The sequence below is a fragment of the Neoarius graeffei genome, chromosome 13, assembly GCF_027579695.1.
Source record: "Neoarius graeffei isolate fNeoGra1 chromosome 13, fNeoGra1.pri, whole genome shotgun sequence".
Taxonomy (NCBI): domain Eukaryota; kingdom Metazoa; phylum Chordata; class Actinopteri; order Siluriformes; family Ariidae; genus Neoarius; species Neoarius graeffei.
In genome coordinates, this window is record NC_083581.1 from 74,804,818 (window position 1) to 74,827,129 (window position 22,312).

The window sequence follows — 22,312 nt, forward strand, 5'->3', positions numbered from 1 at the left end:
CTTCTGTGAGATTTTGAACCAACCAGTCTTTTAAAAAAAAGGTTCAACAAGTTTTAATGCTTAAAGATGAAGAAAGTAAACAAACTGGCGAAATGACAGGAGCAATTTGTGAACAAGAGTGCTCTGAGAGCACAGTGTCCCCCACTGGCAACTCTGCCATAACTCTGGAAAAATGCAACTGAATTGAACAAAATTGCAATATGCGTATTACAGACATGTAACAAAGAATCCTGTCAAGTTTTGTGAAATTCCTCCAAAAATTGAGAGAGGAGTTGATTTCAGAAGGTGAGCACCCTTCCTGGGAAGGATGGACATCACCACGACATAATCCCCCTTCGGGCCTTTCGGCCAGCAGGGCATAAAAATTGTGAGGGAAGTTGATTTCAGAAAGTAAGCACACCTTGATGAAATTGTCAAAGTCTGTTAATAATCAAGGGCATAAGTCTGGTCAAATTTGCCCAAATTAAACTAAATTTCAATACGTGTATAACTCGTATAACAAAGCCTTTTGCCACGTTTGGTGAAATTCCTCCACAAATTGAAAGAGGAGTTGATTTCAGAAGAACATACACCCTCATGAAAGTATCAAAAGTACAAGTTATTTAATCAAGGGTCAAAACTCTGGGAAATTTTTCAGAAATTAAATTAAATTGCAATCTGCGTATTACCGTCATATAACAGGCCTTTTGCCAAGCTTCGAGAAATTTGTCCAAAAATTGAGAGAGGAGTTGATGTCAGAAGGCAAACACACCTCCATGAAATTGTGAAAGTACAAGGTTGTTAATCAAGGGCTGTAACTCTGGTAAAATGTGACCAAATTGAACAAAATTACAATGCGTACTACCGACATACAACAATGCCTTTTGCCAAGTTTCATGAAATTCGTCCAAAAATTGTGAGAGGAGTTGATTTCAGAAGGTGAGCGCCCTTCCCGGGACAAACGGATGGACCCACGACAATCCCCCTTCAGGCCTTTTGGCCAATGGGGGATAAAAATGCAATAATAATATTTCTTGAAAATTTAAAAAAAAAGTTCTTACCATCAAATACTTTCATTCCATATTTTGTATTTTTTTGTGGTTTTGTTTGAGTAGAGTTTTTATTTCATCTTTGGTTGGTTCAGCAACACGCACTGCCATTCTGTTTTTCTCTACTCACGGTATATGAGCTGATATCCTAGTCGTAGAGTAGCCAATCAGAGCGCGCGATTGCTCATATCCAGAGAATGTGTATATAAGAAGGATTAGACTTGTTGGTGGAGGCATCAAGTTCGACTGGTTTCTTGAGTGCTCTGTTGAACAAAAAGCACAACATGTCTTTCCCATGGCAGGAAATTTACCACCCATTACAAAGCACCGACACTGGAGTCTCCTTCCTTCTATAAAGCTCTAAAAATTCCCATCAGAGAAAAAACAGTCACCATTTCAACAAACCGCTGTCTTTTGTTACATAACACATTTATGTGGAGTGTCCATACAATACGCATTAATATTATACCTGCAAAGTTAATTACATCCAGCACTTTTGTCAGAGCTGCAGTCATAGAAATAACTGACTCCTTCTAAATCAAATCCGAGTCGAGAACTCGTGAGGAATTTTATTTAACGTGACTGTGTGTGAAACACCATCTGTAATCCCAACATGAATCAGAAATACTTCAAATCAGAAACAAGGTGAAGATCAACGATTTATTTAGACTCGAGACTGAAAAACATGGACAAACTTTGAGGCACGTAATCTTCTGAAAGGCCCTGAATTTCCCAAAACAGTCCATTTTAACAATAGAAATTATACTGAACCTGTTGTTGCTTCCAGTTTCAAGGTTAATTTATCCTGCCCTACTTTTTTTTCCCTTCCCCTTCTTGATTGTTTGTACAAACAGTACTCACTCTGCAGCTTATCCTAAAATTAATCACAGCCAAACCCTCTGAGGCTTAATAATGCAAATATCATACATCCTGAGTAGCTGTAACACAAAACACATAAGCAAATGATGACAAAAAAAAACAAAAAACCACAGCTTAATTAGCTCAGGTGTTTCACTTCTAGTTAACATTTTCTTGAAAACACTGTAAAAGCATGTTAAAAACCCGTGGCACAATACTGAACGTTCTCTAAACCGCAATGAACTGAATTACACTCACAAAAAAAAAAAAAAAAAAAAAACAGTGTTATGTTTAATAAACAGGCAATTAAATTATGAAAATATCCCACTCTATCAGCCAGTCTTTCATCTGATTCATTCAAGTGGTTCTCTGTAATCAATTTATTCGCATTAATCATCCCTGATTTTGTAAAAACTCTGAAATCATGGCCACAGCCTAAATCACATCCGCACTCCATCAGGAGACTCCAAGGCACAACAGGAAGAAGAGCTGCGCTCAAAGTGACGAGTGCTAATTCACATCACAACGACTTCCACACCTTCACAACCCATCAGTGTGATCCGGCGTGGCCGGTGCATCCCGTCTCCGTTTCTCTCTCAGTCATCAGGGTAGAGTTCCTTCAGCCAGTCGAGCATCACAAATTTTTTCCCATCAAAGTGGGAGAAATACTGTTCCAGGGTGGGGATTTCTGGCTGGAACACAGAGTATGACAAAAATATTAGAATTATTTTGGAAATCATGTCCATACACGTTTTTCTGATTAAGATGCTGTGTGTGTGTGTGTGTGTGTGTGTGTGTGTGTGTGTGTGTGTGTGTGTGTCACGATACATTTAAAGGAGCATTCCAGTGTTTAACCTTTAAATCTATTACATCTGGCAAAATTTAAATGGCATGACTCCCATTAGTGAGAAAAGAGCAGAAGAGCAGTTTATTTTATCCTCCCTTATAATGAAAATTAAAAAAATAAGGAAACTATTACTTTAAAATACTATTTACTTACTTACTTATTGCCCTTTATGCCTGAAACCATGGCCTCACTTTCTGTTTATAAATGCCTTGAGACCTCAAGGATGGCACAGGAATAGTTTTAAACGTTAACAATAAATCTAATACAGTAATTTTTATGATTAAAGTGATTCATATAGGTAGCGGTCTGAGTGAATGACCTTGACATCCGTGATGTCACAGCAGGAAGTCTATCAGTCTCATTGCCATTTCTGCTATACTAAAACACAGAGCTGACTGCACCGCCGATCCTCCATTTTGAGATAATTTATCGCCATGCCACGTAGATGTGCTGCTGGCCGGTGCAGCAACACAACAGAAGGTGGATTTATGTTGCATTCGTGGTCCAAGAATGTTCAAACTGCAAAGATTTGGACGCGTTTTGCGAGAAGTTCACGGGCACATTGGGCACCTACGAAGTGGTCTCTTCTCTGCACAGTTTACTGAAGACTCGTACGAGACCTCTGATCTGTTGAGGAGCGTTGGCTATAAGCCCGTATTGAAAGAGGGTGCAGTACCAGCAATTAAAGGAAAAGAAAACTACAAGAAAAAGAAAGTAAGTTCAGTTGCACCAGTTCTCCCAGAGTGCAAGCCGAGGGTTGTTGCTAAAACCCGGGACAGAATGGGACGCGACATTATCGCTCAGGCAGTGACCTCCCCACGGTTGTTGCTAAAACCGGTGATATACCGTCCCGGGTTTTAGTAATTGCCTGAGCCGAGCAGTAATGGCGGAGTACTCAGTATGGAGAATGAGTGGAGCAGCAGTCTGATTTCTCCGCTGGATATGCTCGCCTCAGCAGCAATATCTCACTCTTACGTGGAAGAAGCGAATGAACGGAGAACTGAAAGAACAACTGAAAGTTGGATTGTTTTGAAACAATCTGCCACAAGGTCGGCCTTCAAGAAGCGAGAACACAGATGGGTAAACTCTGACTCTCATTTGGATACGAAACAACAAAAATAACACTTGTTTACCTGCAGTTAGATTAATACATGAGCAATTCCAGCGTTATGGACGTGACACTTGAACTCAAAATGGCAACAAATGACCCAGTGCATGTTTTATTGTCTCCCATTATTTAAACAGGTGTTGCATATTTTAAGGCTGTACCATACTGGAGAAGTGATAGAACAAGAACAATTCCCATAGTACATCTAGGGCATGCCAGAAAATGCCAGTAAAAGATGCGTTCTGGATGTGACAGAAAAAGTATCACTTTTCTTGGGTGACTGTACATTTTTATCAAACTCTGTGAAATTGTAAACCTAATGTCGAAATGGAGAGATCCATTTGATAGAGGGGTCCAAGGTGAATATTAAAAAAATCTTTGTTTAAAATATTTTGTATTTCATGCAGAGTTTTGGAAGGAAAAGTCAGCGTTATGGATGTGACGAAATTCTGTTATGGATGTGACGCGTCTGAAATAGACATGGCGTATGTTTAGAAAATCAGCAATTTAACCACCATAACCCTTTGAAAAACTCTCTAAATATCAGCTAAAACTATCAAAGTTCTTAAATAATATTTAGGGTGGCTATTGTTTTGCTGTTTTGTGGATTTTAGCATACATTTCTGTGGCTTGTGGCAATAATATAGAATTGTACATGATCAAAGTTGATTTTAGCTTGGGGTTTACATTATAAGAAAGAAAGACTGACAGTGACATATTAGGTTGGTTACAAATTGGTTCAACTTATTCACATCTGTAAAATACAGGCCTAGGTGAGATCTCTGGGAGTGGTTTTGATGTATTACATGTTGCTTTATTTTTGCATTGTGAGGTTGACATTTACATGGAATTGCCCTTATGTAACTTGTATTGTGTGTTTTAAGTTACCGGTATAAGATTATTTAATTTGCTTCAGAATGTGATTGTCTCAGTTCATCTGATTATTTAATTCGCCTTTTACGTTTTATCAGTGAAAATGCATGCATGTACATTGCATAAGTTATAACACCTGTTTTAATGAGAGTCAACCCACAATCAATGAAGTCAAATCAGTCTTAGTTGAGCAAGTCGGTAATGCTATTTCTTACTTTCACCACAAATTTTTATTTATGTGACTTTGGTCTATAGCTGTCAAAGGCCTCGGCCTTAAAACCGGTTCCCGCTGTGATGTCACGCACTCAGGGCTGGCTGGCTCAGCGAGGCAGCTCCAATGCCAACTTTGCGGTCGATTTTAACTCTCAAAAATATATATTCTTTTATTCCCATTTATGCAGCATACAAGAGTCAAGGATGGAGATATTATAGTCTGGCCAGGCAAGCTATCTACAGCTCTTCCAAGCTCCCGAAAAATCGGGAGCCAATCAACTTTGAGCATCTCCAACGGCCCTGGGTAGAGGCGTGTTCAAGGCAGTGACGTAGTAGAACTGCGACCGGAAGCCATAGATTGTTTACAGAATCTATGCCGGAAGCGCTTCATTCACTAGAAACATTACAAACATGGAGCAAGTTCTCATTGAAAACAGAGCAAAGAGCAGCCCTGGAGGTATTTATTGAAAGGAAGGACGTTTTCGCCTTGCTCCCGACCGGCTTCGGTAAGAGTTTAATCTACCAGTTAGCCCCGTCGCGTCACATACGTCAGAGGAAAGAGTGATGTGATTGGTTTAAGCTTCGTCACAGCCTTTTCTGGCTTCGACCAGTAGCAAACTGAGGCATTTCAGGGAGGCGGGTCAACCACGCACTTTGGGAAACGGTTGGGCTTAATATCTTTGCCAGACCAAATGCTCACAGAGCTTTGAAGTCACGTTAGCCAAACTAGAGATGCTATGCACTCAGAAATTTATTTAAAAATAAAGGCTCTGCGTATCTCCTTTAAGGCCACTGGGACTGACAGGCAGATAAGCTTTTGCCTCACACTGACCAGAACGTCAAGGGTGTAGTCGCTCATCTGGCTTCCATCAAAACAACCACGACGACCAAAACAAACAGAACTGAAATGTGACAGTGTGAGACAGGATCAGCCTCCATAACAAACTATTTACAACAGGAACATCAACAAAAAGGACTACATTTTGTTCCCTGAGGAAGAAAAGATCGACCCAAAACATCAATCAGAACGGAATTCGCTTGATAAATGAGATACAATTCTAGTCAGAAGAAAATTCATCAAGTTGACCTAATTACTAATTTGTTAGCAAAAAAATTGTACAATAATGACCAGGTGTTGTGTAGAAGGTCGAGTTTTTTCAAACAAAATCAGAACTGAAATGCATTGAGAACTGAGGGAGGACACATGATTAACTGAAAATAAACAAAACTGTAAACAAGTTGTTTACAACAGAAAAACAATTCAAACAAACAACCAAGTTTTGTTCCCTGACGGAAGATCTACCCAAAACATCGATCAGAACTGGAATCGGATGAGAAATGAGACAGGAGATACAATTCTAGTGAGAGACCTGGAAAATTTGTTAATTTGGCCTGATTAGTAACTCGTTAGCAAGAAATCTGACAAAACAACGATCAAGTTGTGTGCCGAGTGCTTTTAAACAAAATCAGAACGGAAATCTGTGGAGAACTGACAGAGGAGATACGATTTAACTGAATTGTGGACGACGGATGCCACGCCACGCCACCAGCTCATCGACCTCATTCAATGTGACTGATGGGCATGAGCATGAAACAGGAGAACGCAAGAAAGGAGTGTTTGATTCCAAAATAAATTAAGTTACGTTTCTAATAATAGTACAACACTAATTCTAACTGTGGCAAGTTATAATACAGGGTTAGTCAAAATTATGTTAACACTTAAATGATCGAAACCATTTATTCACAAAGCATACAGCATATGTGCAAGATGATTTACAGGACCTATTTTCAACCTGTTCGCCATCGTGTTCAACACGCAAAAACCAGCAAGCAACAGTACCATTTAAAGCCTGGACGCACATTTCGCAGGGAATAAATGATACCGCAGTCCTTATTCAGTCCTTGAGATCATGAACTTTCCTGCTACACACGCGCTCCTTCACCATACCCCATAACCAGAAATCACAGAGCATCAAATCAGGGGAGTGTGGAGGCCACGGCAATGGTCCACCGCAACCTCGTGGTCGAGATAAGCACGAATAGTACGGCCAAAATGCAGCGGTGTGCCACCCTGTTGGAAATACCCCGCCAATCGGATCTGTAGTGGAAGTTCATTAATGGTGTACCGCTGCACCATCTGTAAGTAGACGTTTGACGTCACTGTTGGAGTGTCAGAAAAGTAGGGCCCAATTACACCAGCAGCGGTCACGGCGCACCACACATCTCATCTCATCTCATTATCTCTAGCCACTTTATCCTTCTACAGGGTCGCAGGCAAGCTGGAGCCTATCCCAGCTGACTACGGGTGAAAGGCGGGGTACACCCTGGACAAGTCGCCAGGTCATCACAGGGCTGACACACAGACAACCATTCACACTCACATTCACACCTACGCTCAATTTAGAGTCACCAGTTAACCTAACCTGCATGTCTTTGGACTGTGGGGGAAACCGGAGCACCCGGAGGAAACCCACGCGGACACGGGGAGAACATGCAAACTCCACACAGAAAGGCCCTCGCCGGCCACGGGGCTCGAACCCGGACCTTCTTGCTGTGAGGCGACAGCGCTAACCACTACACCACCGTGCCGCCGCGCACCACACATTCAGGAGAAAAATAATCCATTAGCGTTAACATAATTTTGACTAACCCTGTAAGGTGTCTCGATTATCCCACAATGTCTCCATCACCTGACAACTTTCACAAGACAGGTGCTGTTCTGAAATCAGTGCACCAAGAAGAATAAACTAATCCATAGTGACTTAAGCCAGATGGAACTGATGGACAAAAGAACGAGTTTCTTCGTACCCTGTATCCTTCAAAGAGTTGAAGTACATTCTGCGGCAGGTATCCAATCATCAGAGAGGACGAGTCAGGGCCACTGAACAAGATCTTGTAGTGTGGGGTGTCCTTCAATCTCTTCATCTATACACACAAATGAAGGATAAGAAGGGCATGTATCAAATACAAAATTTCTTGAGGAATTTAATATCATTATAGAAAGTATTTCTGTTCGGAGATTTTAGGAAGGTGTGTGTGTGTGTGTGTGTGTGTGTGTGTGTGTGTGTGTGTGTGTGTGTGTGTGTGTGTGAGATACCTCGGAGTCTGTGTATTTTTTCCTCCTTAACCACTCTGGAGGAGCTCGGAGTCCTTCGTCCCAGCCCACTATCACGCCCACCATGTGATTCTGGATCTCCATGACGACCTCTCCGACACGGTGCAGGACATACGCTGGCCTGGGGCTGCGCGGCACCTCGGAAGCTACACACACACAAAGTTTATCTACATGCTAAACTAAATGCTATGATGCAACACTTTCTCCAGAAAAGCAGATAGATATTTATTTACTGGTGAGCATGAACTGGAGAAAACTTCAAATGGTATCTGAAATGCTGATACTTTTACATGTGAGCGGAGTGTTCACATTGGGAAGTTCAACAATATTCAGATAATGTACGATAACCAATAGTACACTCGATCATGGCCTAATGATTAGAGAAGCAGCTTTGGACTCAAAAGGCCACTGGTTTGATTCCCTGGACCAGCAGAGGAGGAATGGCTGAAGTGCCCTTGAGCAAAGCGCCTAACCCCACTGCTCCCCAGGCTGCTCTGGGTGTGTTGGACATCGCTCTGGATAAACGCCTCTGCTAAATGCGATTAATGTAATGTAATGTAAATAACAACCAATGAGGGGAGAAAAAAAAATTATTCGGTACCCTATGGGTCCATGTGGCTACTGCTTATAAATAAAATAGTTTTCTGATCCCATGTCCATACAGTAAATATCACATATACACACGTTATTAATTATACTTACCTCATCTCTTGCAAGCGTCACCGAGCTGCGAGCAGCATCAGGGCTTGGAATATTTTGGTTACCAATTTTGTTCAAAATACAGCGCTGTGAACTAGATCCATTTTCAAAATAGTAAGAAAGCACTTGTTCATGAATTGTCTTAGAAGCATTATTTAGTACTAATGAGCATGTTTTGTTTCACAAGTGTAGTGTAAAGACTAAAATTAAAAAAATTTAAAAATTAAAGCAAATAGCCAAAGTTTGACCAATTACACTTCACTTTTAGTTTTCACATTTGTCAAAGAATATATTATAAATTTATTTTTTTTAATTATTAATTGAAAAACCTAAGTACCAGTGGCGGCTGGTAGTCTTTCAAACAGGGGAGGCTGGTCGGTTACGATATTTCCAGATTTTAAAAGAAAAAACACATCAGTTTTGCCCATACTCTTGCCTCTGATCTGGCTGATTGTTGGCAGCGTCACAAACTGTGAAATAACATGTTCTTTTGGCCCATTAGCCTACTGTCCAATATACATGATGGTGGTGTTGGGGGGGGTATATTTTAACATTTTATATTTTAAAATTGTGGCATGTTGTTTAAAAATTGACCTCAGCTGTGTTTTTGTTTAAAAATGTTTTCCAAAGTGTAGCTGTGTTTAATTCATATCCAGAAAAACATATATTCCAATATAATATACTCAGCATAAACATTTTAAATAGATTCTATATTTTTGGTCCATCCATGACATATTACTAAAGTAGCCTATTTACTGTTGTTGATGTGGGTCACTTGCTGTTAGCCAATTCACTTTCTCGTACCAGGAGAGCTGAAAGGAACGAGTATTATTCCCTACCTTTTTCACCAAGTCAATTTGAGGCGTTGGTCTACCCTGCTCTTTAATTTTAATTTTTTTCCTCGAAAGGAAGACTGGCAAATGGCTTCGCCAAAATTAAATCAGCAATGCTTGGCCTCCGCGCGCAGCTTTCTTGCTAGCTGACTAGCCCCCTCAAGTTCAAGTTCAGTCACTCAAATAAACGAAATTTCTGGAACTAAGATAGCAAACTTGACAACACTATATTTACACTTTATTTACAATGAAAATATATACAAACTAAAAAAGCTGGTAGAAACCGTATGTAATGAATGAAATCGAAATGTAAGCCAATCTCTTACACCACAGCACTTGCGGATCCGCATGGGACTGAACTGATGTTGCCAGATACTGCTGACGTTATCCAGCCCAAAATATGTTCAAAACCCGCCAAAATGCACTTAAAACCGCTCAATTGGGCGGTAAATCGCCCAATCTGGCAACACTGTCCGCTGCCTGTCTATAGTTGAAACGAGCTGTCAATCAGAGAAAATATCCGGCCGCTTTCACCAATCACCAGTCTCCTCGCGGAAACTGCCATGTCCCTCCCATGTGAGGCTCGGAGTCCGTGGGCGGGCATTTTCGCAGTATTTGTCCAATAACCGTCTTGCATTTTGAGATTGAAAAGCGCATAGCTCCCAAATGCCGTTGAAGTCCATTGAGACTGGGAGTCCGTGAGACTCCGTGGGCGGGCATTTTCGCAGTATTTGTCCAATAATCGTCTTGCATTTTGAGATTGACAAGCACATAGCTCCCAATCCACTGAGGCTGGGCTGCATCGCACTGTCACGAGGGGGAAAAACTCACGCACACATTAGGCGAACTGGGGAAAGTTATAAGGGAATGATTTCGCACTGTAGTTGGGTTGAGCACATATATTCTATGATTCTGGATCTGAAATAGCAATGTTATAAGGTCGGCTATAACATAAGCCTAGCGCAATTCATCCTACACGATGTTCGTCATTTTTAGAGGAGGCTGAGCCTCCCTCGTTGTCTTAGAGCAATCGCCCGTGCTAAGTACTCATGACAACTCTTGTTGAATGGCAGGAATTCTTGGTGTAAATATCTGCCAAAAAGCTCAAAAAAAAAAAAAAACCCACCTCTTACAAAACCTTTCATTTGAACTTCCAGAAGGACCAAACAAAAGCTGCAATAATCAAAAAGGACATTTTCTTAAAATAAACACCACTTACTTGATATCAAATCAGAAGCCTTGGTGAACCACGAGGTGAATTTCGTTTATCTTTTTATCTGCCGATTATCTTCCGATACTCCAAAGTCATAACGAGGTTTCTCTTATTTCGTTTCTGGTTCTGATTGGTTCCGAAGTTTATCAAGAAGTAGAACGGGTAATCGAACTTGATCAGGATAAGTGCTGATTGGTTATGAAGCCTGGCTATTGTTACACTCATTCTTACATTCTTATACTCATTCTTGTGTACCTTTGATAACGCGAAATCAACTGCTCATAGCACGAGATCACGATTCACCGTTCTGGTGATTGTAATACTTATGCGCAGTGCGCGATTGTTACACTCTTACAGCACAATGGCATAGTGGCTCTGCCTCTATATGAGCCAGTAGCCACAAAAAGGAAGTTGTGGAGGATTGGACACTTTCAGTGATCTGGTGATCATCATTCCACACTGTCCTGGTATAGAGAGCGTGCACGTGACGTCACGAGGTCACGTGATATTTGTTTATCCGCCATTTTGGACGGCAAGGTCGCGCATAGAACTTAGACGAACCCGTTCTAATTATCAAGTGTGTGGGAGTAGATCTTTCGAGAATGGTTATATCTTGTTCAGCATTTGGTTGTACCAATAGACAGGGCCAAAAGGAGGGCCTGTCATTTTATAGATTCCCCGCAGACGAGGAGAGACGCGCAAAATGGGTGTCCGCTGTGCGAAGAGAAAACTGGTACCCCAGTTCTACCAGCCGAATTTGTAGTGAACATTTCATATCAGGTAGGTGTAATCTTCTAATTCAATACTCCTAGTACATCTGTTAAGTTGATTTTCGGATTGAATGATAGCTGCATACTTAGAAACTAGACAGTCTCTAACGTTTAAAATGGCTATGCCTAGCCCTACTACCCTGGCCTAGTCTATGACAATGTTTTATCTTTTTGGCTCATATATGCCTTTGAAAGGCCAATCCATAGTAGGGATGGCGAAAACTAAAAAAAATCTTGACCGACCACCAAGCCTCATTAGCCGGTTAAAGTCGGTTAACCTATGAGTTTAAACAGGGATGCAAATGGCGGATGCCGCCTTTTTCATGGCTGAATCGCGCAGATCTGATTTTTTTTTTTTTTTTTTTTTGGGGGGGGGGGGGGGGGCATTGGAGTGTCTGAATAATTTCATCAGAGTAAATTCTGTATTAAAATTACTAAATAAGCGATAAAACGTCCTGCATAGTCTCTTTATGATAAACGTCTTAATGCCACTTACCCGTGAGGTTATCAAGTAGACTTCCTTCTTCGGAACCTTCCAGAGGTATAGTTGAGATATCCATCCCGCAACAAAATATTTATAAGCTTCCAGGCTCTTGTAAGCTTTGAGGGCTTTGCCAGTGTAACACGATTCACAAGAAAATTGTAAATGTCGTGGTAGGCCAGATCGGGCAAATCGCCGGCACCGCAGCTCCGAATTTCCCTGAACAAGGATTGCGGCAAGTTGTACGGATCTGCAATCCCCAACCTGGAACACTTTTCCACGTAACGCTGCCTCACGTCACCTTCAAGATGCTGAACAAACTTAGACAAGTAATCGCGCGATGTAGATGGGGTATTTTCCAAATTTTCTTGGGGATTACTCCCTGGATCCATTACACTCGTGCAAGGTAAACAATCCTGAAGCCGTCCAATATGGCGGAGTAGGCGGAGTACACACGGACGGGTCACGTGACTGCACATCCTCTATACGAGGTGTGTAAAACCCTTAACACCTCCGATCTGACCAATCTTGACTGATAACCAGTGGCAGTTGAGCTGATCTGTGGTCCGTCATGTTTGTTTGGATTTTAAATGTTTCCATTTGTTCACAAGAAGGATTTAGATTTGTGAGCTGAACCTGAAAATGAAATCCGTTCTCTCTAGAGTCTCTTGCGTTTTGAAATGTTAGGATGGTTTAAATAGGTGTTATTCAGCCCAGGCATTAGTCAAAGATTTTCACCAAAATATGACTTCTTGCTCTTGACCTGCTTCTGAAAAGCAAAGCGAGTGAAAAGGAAACTCAGCTGCGATTTGTCTGTAGCAAAGCTGCTCCTCAGAGAGTCTCAGTTTCATGCAAAGCTTACTATGTTTAGACTTTTGGCTGTAGAACTAATTCATATTCAAACTGTACTGTTTGAACAGCGACGGGCATTTCTCAGCAATACACACTCACCGGCCACTTTAATAGGAACTTGTTCTTGATTCTAAGATCCCTGTTCTTGGCTGCAGGACTGGAACCCAGTGTGTTCTTCTGCTGTTGCATGTTGAGATGTTTTTCTGCTCACCACGGTTGTAAAGAGTGATTATATGAGTTACTATATCCTTCCTGGCAAAAAAGCTCAAACCAGTCTGTCCCATGTTCCTCTGACCCTCTCTTATCAACAAGGCGTTTGTTTACTTTCCACCCACAGAACTGTCGCTCGCTCGCTCGGTGAGTTTTGTTTTTCACATCGTTCTGTGTAAACTCAAAACTGTTGCGTGTGAGAACCCCAGGAGATCGGCAGTTTCTGAAATACTCAAACCAAAAATACTCATCTGGCTCAAACCAACACCCATGCTACAGTGAAAGAAAGTCACACTTCACTGTGAGATCACAATTTTTCCCCATTCTGATGTTTGAACATTGTGAACATTAACTGAAGCTCCTGATTTGTATCTGCGTGATTTTGATGCATCGTGCTGCTGTCGAGGGATCGGCTGATTACAGAACTGCAGGTGGATGGGACGGGTGTTCCTAATAAAGTGGGTGCATGCCTGAGCACACCACCAGTTGAAATTTTGGAGTGGAAGAAATGCACTTATCCATATTTAGCAAATGTTGGAAGCCTTGGCTCATGCAGCTGTTCCAGGTTCGCATACAGATGAAATTTTAGAGGCGTTAACGTTTTGCTATATCTTATACAAGATGTATAAAAAATAATAAATGCTGTTGAGTATTAAAGAAATAGTTCGGCGAAAAAAAAATTTTTAAATCAACCTAAGCATGTTTGGTGCGAGAACATTGTCTGGTTCAGTAAACCGTATGTTATTTAGATTTGATATTTCTGATATGGAATCATTTTTCACTCGTTCATCTTTCAGTAACTGCTTAATTGTCATCATGTACTTCCTATTTTTTCACTATTGTCTCATTGGTCATGTGACCAGGAAGAACAACCACATTTTTTCATACTTCTGGTCATGCAGTGTCACAAGGCAGCGCAACATTCTCAGAATAACACACTAGCCATCCTTGTCCTAGTTCATGAGCTCACAGATGCATGTGATGGGCTAAATGTCGCTGCTGTGATTGAGAGCAGAGATAGAGGAACGAAATCCCTCCCACCAAGACAGCACAGACATTACATTACAGGCATTTAGCAGACACTCTTATCCAGAGCAATGTACAACATACAGTGGTGCTTGAAAGTTTGTGAACCCTTTAGAATTTTCTACATTTCTGCATAAATAGGATCCAAAGGGATCAGTAAAGTTTTATCTAATCTAATCTAATCATGACCTAAAACATCATCAGATTTTCACACAAGTCCTAAAAGTAGATAAAGAGAACCCAGTTAAACAAATGAGACAAAAATATTATACTTGGTCATTTATTTATTGAGGAAAATGATCCGATATTACATATCCAGTGTTTCCGCTATGTACAATTGGCTGCGGCGGGCCGCCGCACCTTGATTTTTGCCGCCGCACCTTCAGGCATTGAAAAAAAAAAATCTTCAGGCATTGAATGCGCATTTCGACCACACAAGGCGGTAGCGCCGTAAGCGGCAGCGCTGAGTGGGATTCCCTCGCAGTGACCAATTGATTCGACTCTGAATCGACTCGCGTGCAGGAAGCGGCTCGAGCGTGCTGTGTGTTTCGGTTTGGTGGATGTAAGCCACTACACTGAGCGGTCATGCTACAGAAATACAGTGTGTTCTGGATATTTGGACCACTGAACAAAAAATGAAATGAACGATGTGTGAAACTAGTTATTTATATAATTACCTAATCACTTCCTAAGCGCCAGGTCTGTGTTCTCCATGCTCGGGGGAGTTATGTGATTTGTCCGTGCACCTGCGAAGGATGTTGGTTTTTAAAAAAAAAACTTTTTCTCTGTCTGCGTATTTCAGACAAACGAATGAGTTTACGAGTATGTTTTCAGTCGTACACATCCCTCGGGCAATGGGTTTGTTATTTATTTAATTTCCCTCTCCTTACCCTCCTTTTTCCTCGTTTTTAAATCCATGCAGTGTGAAACCAAACCGAGCAGCAAACGAACCAACGAATCAATTTCTCTCTGATTCATTATAATGTGAAGGAGGAGGAGGATAATAATAATAATAATAATACATTTCTATTTGACGTGTGTAATACTTTACTAAGGCTATAATCCACAACACTCAGCTGTGTGTAAATTTTATATGTTGAAAATCTAAAAATGACAATTTAGTTCTCATTTGAGCATAACTGAAACAAATTGTCTGAAACGGAATTTAATGTTTTTTGAAACGGAAATAGTGGTAGCACAACGACACAAGCAAATCTGAAGCCGGGGTTTCAGACGAAATTTCCCCCAACATCACCAAAGGCTCAAAAAAAATCACTGCAGCACTATTATCCTACATATGCAAAGACTTGCGTCCGTACAGCTCAGTTGAAAACGAAGGCTTCCGAGAACTAATTGAGGAATGTGAACCACGCTACACTACAGCCTTGTTAAGGCCATGTTTTAAGTTTAATTTTATCAAAGCCATCTTTTTTTGCACTACAGCCTTGTTAAGGCCATGTTTTAAGTTTACTTTTTTCAAAGGCAGCTTTATTTCTGCACTACAGCCTTGTTAAGGTCATGTTTTACATGCACTACAATGTAACTGTTGCTCTACAGCAAAATAAAAAATAACATTTGGGTATACATATGTCTGTTTTCTTAAAAACGTATGTTAAGTAATGTGAAATATCGGGATACGTATCGCCTTGAAGACCATGTATCGGGATGCACATGTATCGCAATACATATCATATCGTGACCCCTGTATCGTGATGTGTATCGTATCGCGAGGTTGTTGGCAATACCCACCCCTAGTTTCCTCCGGGTGCTCCAGTTTCCCCCATAATCATGTGTTGTGAGATTTATGTTCAGGGGGTGGGGGTAAGGGGTCGCTCTGGGGTTAGGTGTGGGGGGAATTTAGTCTCCCTGTTTTCTAAACTGCCGTGCTCTGCAGGTTATGCTTGTTCTTTCAAGACTAGGTTTATTCATTTATTCCCTTAGAAAGGGTCACCATTTTAGAGTGTGCTTTGTCAAAAAAATTCTCAGAATGCTCCCGTATCCTCGTACTGGGGTGGGACGTCTGAGCGCAGGTCTTGCCACCGCACCTTCAAACATTTTCTAGGGGAAACACTGATATCTGTGAGTGGCAAAAGTATGTGAACCTCTAGGATTAGCAGTTCATTTGAAGGTGAAATTAGAGTCAGGAATTTTCAATCAATGGGATGACGATCAGGTGTGAGTGGGCACCCTGTTTTATTTAAAGAACAGGGATCTATAAAAGTCTGATCTTCACAACACATGTTTATGTAAATGGATCATGGCACGAACAAAGGAGATTTCTGAGGACCTCAGAAAAAGCGTTGTTGATGCTCATCAGGCTGGAAAAGGTTACAAAACCATCTCTAAAGAGTTTAGACTCCACCAATCCACAGTCAGACAGATTGTGTACAAATGGAGGAAATTCAAGACCATTGTTACCCTCCCCAGGAGTGGTCAACCAACAAAGATCACTCCAAGAGCAAGGCGCGTAATAGTCGGTGAGGTCACAAAGGAACCCAGGGTAACTTCTAAGCAACTGAAGGCCTCTCTCACATTGGCTAATGTTAAATGTTCATGAGTCCACCATCAGGAGAACACTGAACAACGGTGTGCATGGCAGGGTTGCAAGGAGAAAGCCACTGCTCTCCAAAAAGAGCATTGCTGCTCGTCTGCAGTTTGCTAAAGATCACATGGACAAGCCAGAAGGCTATTGGAAAAATGTTTTGTGGACGGATGAGACCAAATAGAACTTTTTGGTTTAAATGAGAAGCGTTATGTTTGGAGAAAGGAAAACACTGCATTCCAGCATAAGAACCTTATCCCATCTGTGAAACATGGTGGTGGTAGTATCATGGTTTGGGTTTGATTGAACAATGAATTCTGAATTATACCAGTGAATTCTAAAGTACAATGTCGGGACATCTGTCCATGAACTGAATCTCAAGAGAAGGTGGGTCATGCAGCAAGACAACGACCCTAAGCACACAAGTCGTTCTACCAAAGAATGGTTAAAGAAGAATAAAGTTAATGTTTTGGAATGGCCAAGTCAAAGTCCTGACCTTAATCCAATGGAAATGTTGTGGAAGGACCTGAAGCGAGCAGTTCATGTGAGGAAACCCACCAACATCCCAGAGTTGAAGCTGTTCTGTACGGGGGAACAGGCTAAAATTCCTCCAAGCCGGTGTGCAGGACTGATCAACAGAAACCTTTACTGAAAGCAAAGGTTCACATACTTTTGCCATTCACAGATATGTAATATTGGATCATTTTCCTCAATAAATAAATGACCAAGTATAATATTTTTGTTTAACTGGGTTTTCTTTATCTACTTTTAGGACTTGTGTGAAAATCTGATGTTTTAGATCATATTTATGCAGAAATATTAAAAAAATTCTAAAGGGTTCAAAATTTCAAGCACCACTGTAACTAGTCTGGGAGCCATGGGGTCAGACCCGGAATTTTTGGTTAAAGTTTTTTTTTTTTGCTTTATCTTATAGATTTGAGGTAGCTCTTCAAGATTTAAGAGGGTGCCCGGTGATATCCCTTGGGCAATTTAATATATTAACCCTTTAATGCCCTATATGCCCAAATAATGGAAGAAAATACAAAAAAAAAAAAAATCAGTGTAAATACTGATATTAAATGCACCAAGTTGGCTGTATCTGATAGGTATTCACATTTTTCTCTATATTTGTCATTCAAATACATCAAATGTGGATTAATTAACCCTTTCATAACTTTTCCAAATTAGCGATTTTTATACAAGTATTACATAAACTCTACAGTTAATACAAAATAATGATCAATATCTATGTAAGAACTATACAGCATGCAAAAGAACTATATACAGCATGCACACACACACACTAATGACCAATAGCTATGTAAAAGAACTATATACAGCATGCATACACTCACACCAATGATCCACTATGTAAACGAACTATATACAGCATGTATACACTCACACCAGTGATCCACTACGTAAAAGAACTACAGCATGCAATAGAACTATATACAGCATGCATACACTCACACCAGTGATCCACTATGTAAAAGAACTACAGCATGCAATAGAACTATATACAGCATGCATACACTCACACCAGTGATCCACTATGTAAAAGAACTACAGCATGCAATAGAACTATATACAGCATGCATACACTCACACCAGTGATCCACTATGTAAAAGAACTACTGTAAATAGAAATATATACAGCATGCATATACATTCACACCAGTGATCCACTATGTAAAAGAACTATATACAGCATGCAATAGAACTATATACAGCATGCATATACACTCACACCAGTGATCCACTATGTAAAACTACAGTATGCAATATATCAAGCATGCAAAATGGCATATACAGCATGCGCGCACACACACACAAGAATAGCAAAAGATACTGATTTTCAATTAACCAAATTGGCTGTACAGTATTCACGCTTTACTGTCATTCAAATTAGTCAAACGTGTAATTGACCCTTTCATAAATTTGCAAAATTAACAATTTTGATACAAGAACTACAGTACATAAAGCATGTGCGTGCATGCATGCATGCACACACATACACATGCACACACACTAATGAGCAATAATTATGTAAAATAATTACATACAGTATGCAAACACACACAAAACACAAAAACTATTTAAGGAAAGAACTAAGAGTTCAGATGAAAAAAAAAAAACCTCTAAACCCTTTGCCATTGCTTAGTGTCTGTAAAAATATGCTTATGTACTGGATGCCAGCTAGTACAGAGGAGAATGTTAAGTAAACCTTACTCCCCAACGTTTTAAAAGTCGTGCTAGTCAGTGGAAGAGCAGTGTGGTTTGGAGTGGGGGTGAATCGGGGACAATGCCCTGAATTTTACTAGGGAACCAGGAACATTACTATTTCAACAGTCAATATCGTAAAAATAAGCAATCTATTAGCTTAATGTATTAGCTTAAGGAAACCTTACTGCCCAACGTTTTAAAAGTCGTGCTAGTCAGTGGACTGGCTAGTGCACATGACTCTCAGTCCACAATCAGTGTGGTTTGGAGTGGGGGTGAGGGTAAGGTTAACAGACTTTTGAGATGATAATCGGGGACAATGCCCTGAATTTTACTAGGGAACCAGGGACATTACTATTTCAACAGTCAATATCGTTAAAATAAGCAATCTATTAGCTTAATGTATTAGCTTAAAAAAATCAGTGACTAGCATTTACTAGGTGAGAGTTGGGTGTGCTAGCCAGTGTTGTGAAACTATGGGTCTAGTTCACTGGTGAGCAGTGAGTACATGTCACTGCTCTTTCATGATTACAGTCAAATAGTTTCTCTGCTTAGCTTATGCGTGCTGTGATCTTTTGGGGGCAGTGTGATTGACAGAGTTAGCAAGATAGCTACACAAGTTGGCTTGAATTAGCTAATTGTGTCCCTCATATGCCCCTGCAGAAGTAAACACAAGGATGACAATGGAGTGTATGCCTAATAATTTAAGGCTCGCATTAACAACCAAAGTAATAGAGTAATAAAGGGCTTTTTGGTATAAGCCCCGCCCCCAATTGCATGGCCACACCCCCAACCATGGCTGGAACCCCACCCCCAGGCCTTAAACTCATCCTATTATGTTAACAAACACAAAAATAAGTATGATATATAGACTTTGGTGAACAAAGTGAAGAATGTCAAAATGTCAGAATTTAGGCTATGACTGCAGCACATCCAACAATAAAGGGCCAATATCCGGAATTGCCCAAGGGATATCACCGGGCACCCTCTCTTATCTTAATGAGTAGACCTTGGACAACAACAAACAGCAAAAAAAAAAAAAACTTTAACTGACGAAGCCAGGTTCAGCCAAATTTGGGCCTTTGGCTCCCGGACTAAACCCAGTTGGGGGTTCGGTGCCTTGCTCAAGGGCACTCCAGCCATTCCTGCTGGTCCAGGGAATCAAACCAGTGTCCTTTTGGTCCCAAAGCTGCTTCTCTAACCATTCGGCCATGGCTTCTCCCAAGGACAATTTTTTATTCCCTTGACTCCTGGCTATAGATGTAGTTCTGATTTGAGTAGTATACTGGAGTTCTTTAATATAGGCAGAGTCTGCCATTTTGTGAAACAAACAGTTTGCAGAAATGGTGCCAGAGCCAAATAAAAGTTTGTTGGTGTGAATGAGTGTGTTTATCATCATTTATACAGCAGAATGGGAATCTATAACCTTCCTTCACTTTATCAACTCCAGTGTAAACTGGACCCTGAAACACTGCACGTGTTGACTGACTACAATTGAGATAAAGGGAAAAAACATTTCACAAATGTAGCCAAACACATTAATTTTACAGTAACAGAACTAAACTGAACCACGAGGTGAAATACTATAGCGGTTTAGGCTCATGACAGAAGTCGGAGCGTTGTATCAATGTTTCACTTTACGTACTAGAAAACTACTTTACACTTTACCTGCGAAGTAGCCGTGTTCATTACTGTGCATCAGAATCTCCAGTGCCATGTTGTCTCCATGCATCTCCTCCAGCTCCTCCTCCTCCGCTCCCAACAGTCTGTGAATACAGCAAGTCTGAGTGAGCACACATCTACATTTGGTACATGTGTAGGGTTTTAAACAGTGAACAGATTTTCATCTAAAGCTTACGGAAGTTTGGGCATCCAAGACGTGACCCAGTCGACCCAGACAGTGGCGTTTAGATACGACTTCCTCATGCTTTTCCACGCATCAAGGATCCTGAATAAAGATAATAATAAATAATAATGGGTTCCATTTATATCATGCCTGTCTGACACTCAAGATCACTTTTTATGAAATAAAAATACTACAAGGAAGACGACGACGACGACTGGCAAATATCTTTGAAGAAAAGAACAAAAGGATACTGGTAATTTTTAAAACATTGCCATTTTAATTGTTTATTAAGAATTAAAAGCCACAAACTTCAGCTCTCCAGGACTGCAGCTGTGCCTCTATTTTAAGTAAATGCAGATCAATGATGCATTACAAGCAACTTGAAAAACAATAAAAAAAAAAAGCCAAGCCACAGGAACACGTTGAGTGAAAAATTAAAAATCTATTATTTGCCCCAAATGTACTTGATGAACTGGGACGTGTTTGGTGCTGGCTTATTTAGTTTTGCAGAGGGAATTTGAGCTTGTGTAAATTTCTTGTTGGACCAAAATAGTCCTTTAACTCTGGGAAGGACAGACAGAGACATACGAGAGAGAGACACACACACAAGAGAGAGAGACACACACAGAGCGAGAGAGTGACACAGAGACACACACACACACAGACAGACAAACAAACAAGACAGAGAGACACACACAGACAAAGAGAGAGACACACAGACAGATCCCACCAGTTTTAAGCCTGTGCCTGTGAAGATTCTCAATCATACCTGATACCTGATACTCCCTATCAGTCAGACAGAACTGAGGAAGCCTTTTGGACGAGAGGTGAAACGTTTTCAAGAATCTTCAAGCAAGTCCAGTTGCCCATTTCTACCACCCACAGTCTAAGCCTGTGCTATACAGCAGTCTTCCCCAAATCCCAGACTGTCCATAGTTCTGTTGTCTCTGAACTCCCATCACACATGCAGCAGGTATTCTATGTGATGGATCTAAGTGTGTGTGTGAGAGAGAGTGAGTGTGAGAGTGTGTGAGAGAGAGAGTGTGAGTGAGTGAGTGAGTGAGTGAGTGAGTGTGTGTGAGTGAGTGTGAGTACCCACCCCTGAGTGGCCCGGTGTCGCTGTGCGGCGGTCCCGCTGCTCCACTGAGTGATGATGGTGTGTGTGAGTGAGAGTGTGTGTGTGAGTGATGGTGTGTGTGAGTGAGAGTGTGTGTGTGAGTGTATACCCACCCCTGAGTGGCCCGGTGTCGCTGTGCGGCGGTCCCGCTGCTCCACTGAGTGATGATGGTGTGTGTGAGTGAGTGATGGTGTGTGTGAGTGAGAGTGTGTGTGTGAGTGATGGTGTGTGTGAGTGAGAGTGTGTGTGAGTGTATACCCACCCCTGAGTGGCCCGGTGTCGCTGTGCGGCGGTCCCGCTGCTCCACTGAGTGATGATGGTGTGTGTGAGTGAGTGATGGGGTGTGTGTGTGTGTATACCCACCCCTGAGTGGCCCGGTGTCGCTGTGCGGCGGTCCCGCTGCTCCACTGAGTGATGATGGTGTGTGTGAGTGAGTGATGGTGTGTGTGAGTGAGAGT

At 41.2% G+C, this 22,312-nt stretch overlaps 1 protein-coding gene across 1 annotated transcript in view; it reads right to left on the reverse strand.

Moving 5' to 3' along the window:
- Positions 1–1,674: 1,674 nt before the first annotated feature.
- si:dkey-261l7.2 (uncharacterized protein LOC569751 homolog) overlaps positions 1,675–22,312 on the reverse strand; it is a 22,110-nt gene continuing 1,472 nt past the window's right edge. The window contains exons 3-7 of the mRNA XM_060937024.1: positions 20,750–20,839; positions 20,560–20,657; positions 8,025–8,188; positions 7,736–7,852; positions 1,675–2,578 (exon numbers count right to left, since the gene is read on the reverse strand). Of these exons, the coding sequence (XP_060793007.1) occupies positions 2,483–2,578; positions 7,736–7,852; positions 8,025–8,188; positions 20,560–20,657; positions 20,750–20,839 (565 nt within the window). The 3' untranslated portion in view covers positions 1,675–2,482. The remainder of the gene's footprint in view (positions 2,579–7,735; positions 7,853–8,024; positions 8,189–20,559; positions 20,658–20,749; positions 20,840–22,312) is intronic.